The sequence below is a fragment of the Rutidosis leptorrhynchoides genome, chromosome 7 (assembly GCF_046630445.1).
Source record: "Rutidosis leptorrhynchoides isolate AG116_Rl617_1_P2 chromosome 7, CSIRO_AGI_Rlap_v1, whole genome shotgun sequence".
Taxonomy (NCBI): domain Eukaryota; kingdom Viridiplantae; phylum Streptophyta; class Magnoliopsida; order Asterales; family Asteraceae; genus Rutidosis; species Rutidosis leptorrhynchoides.
In genome coordinates this window covers 94,986,302-94,995,900 of record NC_092339.1, presented here as the reverse complement: position 1 = coordinate 94,995,900, position 9,599 = coordinate 94,986,302, and the positions used below count along the sequence as shown (strand labels likewise).

The 9,599-nt window shown below is 33.8% G+C and overlaps 1 protein-coding gene across 2 annotated transcripts; it reads left to right on the top strand.

Annotated features, from left to right (window-relative positions):
- The first annotated feature begins 3,922 nt into the window (after nt 1-3,922).
- Nucleotides 3,923-7,846, top strand: LOC139856940 (tubby-like F-box protein 5). Of its 2 annotated transcripts, XM_071845650.1 has the most exons (6): nt 3,923-4,164; nt 4,525-4,898; nt 4,993-5,080; nt 5,255-5,299; nt 5,478-5,607; nt 6,416-7,846. In XM_071845650.1, exons 2-6 carry the CDS (start codon nt 4,554-4,556, stop codon nt 7,074-7,076), a joined length of 1,269 nt encoding a protein of 422 aa, XP_071701751.1. In that variant the 5' UTR covers nt 3,923-4,164; nt 4,525-4,553; the 3' UTR covers nt 7,077-7,846. The 2 variants fall into 2 exon arrangements, with proteins under 2 accessions (XP_071701751.1, XP_071701752.1); XM_071845651.1 differs by lacking the exon at nt 5,255-5,299.
- Nucleotides 7,847-9,599: the final 1,753 nt, after the last annotated feature.

Genomic DNA, 9,599 nt, shown 5'->3' with positions numbered 1-9,599 from the left:
AACTCAACAACATTATCACGAAAGTACAAATGAAAACCAAGTCTTAACAAAACCAAAACAGAAATCAAATTTCGACGAATTTGAGGAGCATATAAAACATCATGTAGGATTAGGGTTCGTCCTTCACGCATGACTAACTTGCATGACCCGATCCCTTCAACTGGAACTCTTGAGTTGTTTCCCACATAAATCCACATAGCTCCATGAGAAACTCGTCGAAATTCTACAAAGGCGTCTTTGTCCTTAGCTACATGGTCTGTTGCTCCTGAGTCTACAATCCACAAAGGTTGAGATTCAGTTAAGAAAACAGAACTAGCAACACAAAGTTTGCTAACATAAGCATCGTAAGAGTATACCTTTTTAGGCTCAGGACAATCACGAGCAAAATGCCCTTTATTGCTACAATTGTAGCATTTTACCTTTGCAATGTTTACTTTCTTGGAGGGACGTGTTCCCTTGCCACGATGATTGGTGTTTAGCCTTTTGTTGGACTTATAAGTTTCTTTACCCTTATGGTGATGAAACTTGCGCTTATGCCCAAAAGCATTTTTAGAGCTTGTCGCCATATTCACCTCAGTGATTGACTTACCGGCCTCAATCCGATCTTCTTCTAGCTCTAAATGGCGTGCACAGTCCTCAAAAGTCTTGATATTCTCATTGTGTGTGAGATGCATTTTCATTTGCTCCCAACTTTGAGGCAAGGAACGGATCATAGCTTGAACCTGTTGTTCATCAGTAAGAACATGACCTGCGTTTCTCAATTCACTTATCATGTTTGACATTTGTCTGACATGCTTTTTCATGGTATGATCAGACTTCTTTTTATATTGGTCAAACTTGATAGTGAGAGATCTCAGTTTGGTCACCGAGGTTGCACCAAACTTGTCAGCCAATGCTTTCCACATATCTTTTGCTAGTTCATACTTGCAAAAATCACGCATGATGTCATCATCCATGCTGCTCAGCAACGTAATGCGAGCAATGGTGTTCTTACGTTTCCAAGTGATGTACACTTCAGCATCCCTTTTATGTTGTTCCGTATCACCCACCTCAGGTACTTCCATTGATTGAGTAAGAGCAACAAGAGCCTCTTGCTCTTCCAACACATATTCGAGTTTCATGCTCCATATTTCATAGTTGTCACCATTCAACTTAACACCTTTGTTAAGTTCAGCAACAATGTTCTTTGATGCGGAAGCCATGATTGAACAAAAAATTCTATATGAAAGACAATAATGCAAGATTAGTTATATCCATCAAAATATGCAATCATCTTGCAACTATATTATTTTATTAATAATAGGTCATCATAGGCTATAGAGAAAAAGGTCACTATGTTTCCAATTATCATCTATAAAACCTATTATGAAACTATTATTAACACAATAATATACAAGATTATAATTCTTATAAATCCGAATTGGCACGACTTTTCGGTACCATATTTCAAACTTTGAAAACATATCAATTCATATAAGTGTTTTCATAAACAATGATCTATGCAATAAATGATACATACTCATTCACATAGATATATTTATGTACATATAAAAAGTGTACTACAAGGTACTCATGTTATAGTGATCATTATTATCTAAGACATGCTTAATGTAATGTTACGAAAAAAAATCACTAGTAATATGAAGTTTTAATTAATCAAGTATCAAAAGATAAACTTGTAAGTATGCATAATAGACATCTCGAAACAAAAACTTGTTAGTTGCATAAAAGTTGAAAATATTAATATCTCAACTATTTTCTCATCTTTTGCTTAAAACACGTGGCACTAGTTGGGCTTTCAACGTAACCAATTATGGTGTTTGTCCGATTTTTTTTTTTTTTTTTTTTTTTTTTTTTTTTTTTTTTTTTTTTTAGCTTGCGTAAGACTTTTTCTAGAAAGGCTATACATCTTTACCCCTTAATTTTCATTATTTAGGTGAATTCATACAAGTAAAGTATTGTCAACCGTCACTTTTTTATTGGTTTACCTTTTTGTTATGACACATGTAATAAAAGCTACCACGTATTGTTTAAAAAGTGATGACATCCGTCACTCTTAGATGAAAATCATGATGACTTTAACTTTTATCTCCATTATATTCATACTCTTTCCAAGTATTTTTACTATCACACTTTTTGAAAGATCAATTAATTCCCAAATTTTTACTATCACACTTTTCAGGTATTTAAAAAAAATTGGTTGTTCATATTTTTTTTTTTTTTTTTTACTTCGAATCTAATAGTTATGTTTTTATATCTTTAGGGTTAACTATTTGCAGGTGTTCTTATCTTTGTTAACTTGTATTTCAAAAAGCCTCTTTTATGAAATTTTATCATTTAGTATGTTTATGCAACATCAAGTACCATGAAAGGAAACTTAGCATGTTAACCGGAAAATAAACTTAGATAGCTCTGATACCAATGTTTAATTTATATAAGTTCGAGACATACCGAATACGAGCGGCGGAAGCGAATAGGATCGACGTTTAGATCACCGGTCGGGAAAGCAATCACAAATGGAAAGCTTTCACAGTTTCACAGCCTATATTCCTTCGACGGTTCGCAATGTTCCACTTGAACAAGTATACTCACAAAATCTTAATAGAATTATATGTATGTTTTTCTCTGCATCTTTTGTTCTATGTTTGATAAGTGTTATATGTAGTGATTGTCCTCTTTAATGGGTTAACAACTCCCATTATATTAAACAAACATGTACTATGTGCCAAGAAGACATTAGTTGGTTCAACTACTCTTTCATTGTTTGTGGGTGATAAATAATCATTTTCTAACACTAATCATGTTTCGTTCTCTTGATTATGGGCTCTCTTTTGTTTGTTAGTAGTTTTTTTTAGATGTTATCGGTTGCCTTGTGTTGGTTGCTTTGGTTTTTAGTTCTCGTTTCGTTTATAGGATGCCTCGGTCATGTTCTTTATGTGGGTCTTAGTTTAGTTCAGCTTGGTTTCCTAATTTGCAGTTTGTATGTATGTTTGTTTAAGCCTTCATCGATTTGATGAAGACTCCTCGTTATATATTAGTTTTTTATGGCAAAAAACAAAAATAATATTCACGGTAAAGTTCCGTCTCTTTAACGTTTATTCATTGTCGAATGCTATACAATTGTCATCGGTTGTTATTAGCATTCACCTAACGATCTTCGATTAGGTATAATAAAGGTTTAGGGTAATACCAGTAGGTGAATATTCAATCGATTATATTCATGTTGCGTGAATACCATGTGAGGTAGAAAAGTAATCAGTTAAAAACGATACAAATCACAGTTTCACATCAGAAGTACAAAAGAAACAAATTTATGCTTATATGCTTATGAGAACCTTCCTATATTAACAAGTTATTTTTAAGTACTAAGAAACTCATGAACTTAGACCACTTTTAACCGTGTCTGTGACGTCATATGCAAATAATGTAATTTTTGATGATGTGGCAAGGTTAAGAAGTGAAATTTTTTAATGGAGGGTGTTAGATTTGAGTGTTAAATTTGTCATGGGTGATGTGGTAAAATATTATTGGTGGTGGATATAAAATTTATTAATTAAAAATATATATAAATTAATGCTAAATTTTGATTGGCCGGAGGGATTTTACCCTTTTTTCCGATTTCTGTCAACCATATGACTAACGCCCCTTTTTCGTTAACTCTGACGCTCCGATAAAGGCGTCAGGGGCGTCAGAGCCCTGCCACCTGAATTGCCATGTCATATGACGAAATTTTTTGTTGCCCCCATTAAAAGTGGTCTTATACAAGAACATCTTGGGCTAAAGACATCATACAAATGGTATCATCTATCTATCTATCATCGTACGATTTTAGAGCGTAAGTTATCTATTTTATTTTATTTATATTTATTATTTGTTACTTACTCTATTTATTTATTCAATTTAAAAAAACGGGAATCACGACACTCTTAAAAAAACACCTATTTTGTAAGGCGTGAAGATTTTGGGCAAAAAACAGTCTCCTTAATCATTTTTTGGCCGGAGATTACGCCGGTTTTCAAATTTGGCTACGGAACCGATGCCGTGATCGGAAAACTAATTATCACAAGGATTACCATGTACAACCTCAATCGTCGATTTCCACTATTTTCTCGATCTGTTTTTCATCTGATCTATATTCAGATTTAATCCTATCATTTCACAAAGGTCTGCCATTGTTGATTCTTCTAATTTCAATTTAATTATACATAATTATTATATACGTTTTACGATTTGTGCTATTATAATAACAAAAACTAATTACGGTATATTTTTTATTTAAATAAAAAAAAAATAGAAATATAGAATATTAGTATTGGTGTACCTAAAATGTATGTGAAAATTTGCTTACATTTCAGCTAGTGCTTGAGCTCACATATCATAATATTTAATATGCTTGCCCTAGACTTTTAGTTACTGATGCTCTGAGCTTAGATCTATGTATACATAAAATTAATTTTTACAAAAGGTTAATTTGCAATATAGTTTTAATTGATTGATTTTGTTACTATTTGTAATGAATTTAAGGATTGAGATTGGTATGATAAACCATCAAGATGTCATTCAAAGGTATTGTGCGCGAATTAAGGGAGATGAGAGATGGAATTGGGAGTATATCAAAAAGAGGGATTGAAGGACATTGGCGAAATCGTACTCGATCACATATTGCCCCTGATGTAGCATCATCAGAATTCATTGACCAAGGTCAATGGGCGAACTTACCGCCTGAGCTACTATTGAATATAATTCGGAGGGTGGAGGAGAGTCAGACTTCGTGGCCTGCGAGAACGGTTGTTGTTTATTGTGCGTCTGTTTGTAAGTCGTGGCGGGATATTACTAAGGAGATTGTTAAGACTCCTGAAGAATGTGGGAGGTTGACGTTTCCATTTTCGTTGAAGCAGGTTAGATTTTGATAATTAATGTTGTGAAACTGTTAGTTTTATGTTTTAGATTGGAGTGTAAGTGAGTTTTTGGTTGTGTTTTGTGTGATAATAGCCGGGTCCTCGAGATACTCCAATTCAGTGTTATATAAGAAGAGATAGAGCAACTTCTACACACCGATTGTACTTTGGACTTACCCCATGTAAGTCATGTTGTGCATCCTTTTGTTGGTGTTTTATTTGTGTCATTGTTTTGTGTTATATAGTTTGTTATTCTTTTGAATCCGGTTGATAGTTCTCATGGATGCTTTTGATATCAAGTATTTCTATCAAGTTTCGTGTCATTTGTGACTTTGACTTTACAATTGGTCTTCAAGGTACAATTGTGCAAAAGATATTTTCAAGAATAAGTAGGCTTTTTGGTAGGGCTAACTTTTTTTAAGCTGACTTTTTCTTTGCATCTTATTCTTATCAATATTAAACTTGCAGTGTTGCAATCACATATGCTTATAATATATCTATAACTTAGAAAAAATATGGTTTACTTGATTTCAGTTCGTTTTGTTTTGTTGTTTTCTTAACAAGCCTAATGATTAACAGCTGAGGATGAAAGCGATAAGCTACTTTTGGTAGCCAAGAAAATCAGAAAGGCAACAAGTACAGAATTTGCTCTCTCTTTGGTTCCAGATGATTTCTCACGAGCTAGCTCTACATATGTCGGAAAACTAAGGCAAGTCCTTAACTGCGTCTATATATGTATATATCAATTGACACTAGAGGTAACACTAGAGGTAACACTAGAGGTGGGAAAATGAGTAATGGGTTCTTTTGGTTTTGACTGAAATGTGCCGGATTGGGTTGAACGACGACAAACACTTTTTATATTCCCCTTCTATTTTGTTCACTAATGTACTACGTATTAGTTTTAATTTACAAAAAGTAATGTAGTTGCAGGAAAAATCCAAATGTCTAATTATAAGATTTAGGAGACCTTATGTATCGAAAATTGATGTGGGGAGACTTCGTACTTGTTTGATCTATTTGACTTGTTTTACCTCCATCTTTTTTCTTAATTGACTAATTACACCCGTTTGAGGTTAAACACAACCAAGGTGGCAAAAATCGCTACTCGTTCGGGACTTTTTAGGGAGTACTCGGATGTTGACAAAGTTTGACTAAAACTTGATTTTGACCGAGTTTTGACTAATTTTGACTGAGTTTTGATTGACGTTGACCGAATTTTGACCGATTTTTCGAGTAATCCCGAGTTTTTGCGGAATTTGATCAAGATTGACTGAGTTTGACCGAGTGCTCCCCGAGTTGCAAAAACTGTATATTCGCCGAGTACCCCCCAAGTTGCAAAAACCGTCGCCAAGTTGAAAAACCGAATAATCGCAGAGTTATTCTGAGTGCTGCAAACCTAACCACAACACAATAGATAATAAGTCAAAATTTGCGTCTTTGACTAACATGTATTGTTTGTTTCTTCATTTTTAACTTCGTTCATTTTTTTTTTTAACTTCGTTCATTTTAAACAGGTCTAATTTTCTTGGAACCAAGTTTACCATATACGACAGCCAAGTTCCGAGTGATGTAGTTATTCAAGCTAGCAATAGCCGTGCAAGTCAAAGATTTCATAAGAAGCAAGTATCTCCTAGACTACCCGCTTGTAGCTATAGTATAGCCACCGTCTCCTATGAACTCAACGTTCTGCGTACTCGAGGGCCCCGAAGAATGAACTGTGTGATGAACTCTATACCTATCGCCTCAATTCAAGAAGGGGGCAAGGCCCCCACTCCAAAATCATTCCCATATTCCTTTGACGACAACCACTCACTTTTACATCCCGTAAACGCCAAAGATTCGAGTGTTTTGCGTTCAGCCTCGTCTCTATCGGGGCCCGTTTGTGTTGACCCTTTGATGCTTAAAAACAAAGCCCCGAGATGGCACGAGCAGTTACAATGCTGGTGTTTGAATTTCAAAGGGCGTGTGACTGTTGCCTCTGTGAAGAATTTTCAGCTTGTAGCTTCGGTTGATTCGTCTCATAATGTGTCGGTTGCAGAACAAGATAAAGTGATATTGCAATTTGGGAAGATTGGTAAGGATATTTTCACGATGGATTATCGGTACCCTCTTTCGGCTTACCAAGCTTTCGCAATTTGTCTCAGTAGTTTTGATACAAAACCGGCGTGCGAATGACATTGTTCATGAGTCATCACGGGTCGGGTCGGGTCGGGTCATCTCATTTGGTTACTACACATAAGTATTGAAATGCATGTTCTATCTGTGTGGTAATTTGTCTAGTGTTGGTGTATGTTATGAGCTTGATAACATTAACAGGGCCAACCAACTAATTTCTCATAATCTCATGTAGGTTTTTATAATTGCAAAAATTATGTGTTTCGCTATTTTTAAATGGAGTCTGTTTTTGGGCATCAGATTAGCTAATAACTTGTTGCATGCCAGGAGAAGTTTCAACCACTATGAAAACTTGGTTCCTGTATTATGTAATTGCACAAAATTTAAGTTCTTATGCTTCTATAGTTGTTATGTTCTTTGAAATTTAATTTGGAGCATCAGTTACATGAACAATTACATTGGACGTTTTAGCTTGTAGCAAGAAGAGTACAAGATCCAGCATTTATTGGTAGATAGAATCTAGTTGACTTTTAGGGTTGCTGTCACATAGAGTTCATGTAACAGAGCACAACAAGATTTTTGAATCAGTTTATGGTGGGTGAATGCGGAGTTGGTTAACATGTCTGAAAAGGTTGGGATCAAAATGGCCAATTTCCTGGTTCAACTTGAGTATGCAAGATCGTATACCAGTTGACGTACTTACTACATACACCTTAAAATCAACATCAAGTTACTATAGCAACAATGATAGCTGTTTAAATTATTAATAATACTACCGAAGGGCTTATGGCCTTGTAGTATCAAGAGAGAGTTCTTGAGGTTGTGAGTTTGAGTCCCGCCATGGACAAAAAAAGGTGTGTATTTGCCGTTAAAAGAAGTTAAAATAATACTATCTACAGTTCAAACATATGCATAGATCTTCTGTCGAAACATGGTAAATGACATCAAACTGGAAGAACAAGTTCTCGATATTAGAAGGTTTTGATTGTAAGGAAAAAAAGTAACAAGAATCGAGTTTCGAGTTTACAAGACAATCTATCTATAATCTATCTATATCTATAATCTATAATCTATAATCTATAATTCTATAATCTTCTATAATCTCTTATAAAACTCAATTTCGCTGACGTCATTACATTAGCTAAACTCAGTCATTAAAATATAAATCAGGGACACGTGGCAGTATATAGCTATTTTGAGGAAATAATTATGATGTAATTATCCAACAATTAAATTAATTAATTAACTATTTTAAAAAATAAAAATAAAGCAGCACATATATAGGGAGTTGAGCCTAATCTGCTAAAATGGTTACCTGTTGTTGTCTTGGGACTATAATACGGAGTCATATATTGCAGCTTTAACTATGAATCCTACAGATTATTTCAAATTCAAATTCGAATTCATCCTTTTTATATCCCGAATCTAACAACGAAGCAATCACTCAAATTTTTCTTCTTTCCTGATATGATTATTCTCTCTTTAAACACTTGCAATCGTTAACAAAATCAGGTGTGTGTTTCCTTTTTCTATTAAATCTTTTGTATAAAGCTTTGAATGTTAAAATTGTATTCGTTTATGTAAATCAGGTTTGCAGTTCGTTAATAAATCTTCGATTGTTAACAAAATCAGGTTTGTGTTTAGATTTTCAATTAAATCTTTTGTATAAATCTTTGATTGTATGTTAATATTCTATGGACTTATTATTGATTTTTGAATAATGATTTTCAGAATTTCTAATCACACCTTGAAGGAAATTGACTTGGGATTTAAATGGATGCTAGAGAACTCACTAACGCTCCTCAAAGGTTTGTTTGATATTCTTTATTTTTTCTTTTATGAACTTTTTGGTGGTTAATCTTATGTTGCATGATATGAGCTTTATATATGTTTGTTGAACAACAAGTGTTTGATGAAATGTCAAATATTTTATATGAATACCAAGTGTTTGATGAAATCCCTAAATGAAAATTCGAGTTTTGTTTTTTTCTCCCCTGACTACATCGCAATGGTGTTATGTTTCATGTTAGGTCCATACAAACCACACATACTCAGATTTGGAGTGTTGATTTTTGTATATCGGTTTGTTGTTTGTAATAAGTAACTTTAAATAATGGCAGGTATAAGTAGTTTATAAAATGTTAAAGCATACGAGTCTTCAATATGATGAAGGCGATTTTGAGGATGATCAACGGACCCAAGATAAGGTAGATTTTTTTTTCTAGCTTTAATCATTTTACACCGTAATTAAGTACTTCAATTGCTATTTGGGTTTACTATGTGTTGCATATGTTTGTGGAAGTGCTATTAGAGTATTATTTAGTGGCTATATGATATATGTAGTATATACAGGGGCATGAATTTGTTTTTCTTATGGTGTTTTTATTAGCTAAGAGATTAGATTTGTTTATTTGTTTGTAATTGGTGATATGTTTATTGTTAATCAACAAAATTTGTGCTTATATTCAATAATAGCTTGGAGTAAATTTGGTGTGAAGCTGGTGTAATTTTTATTTATCTATACGTTCAGAAGGTTTTAACTTTTTCTAAGGTACCATCGTATTTTAATGGCATCAAGGTGAA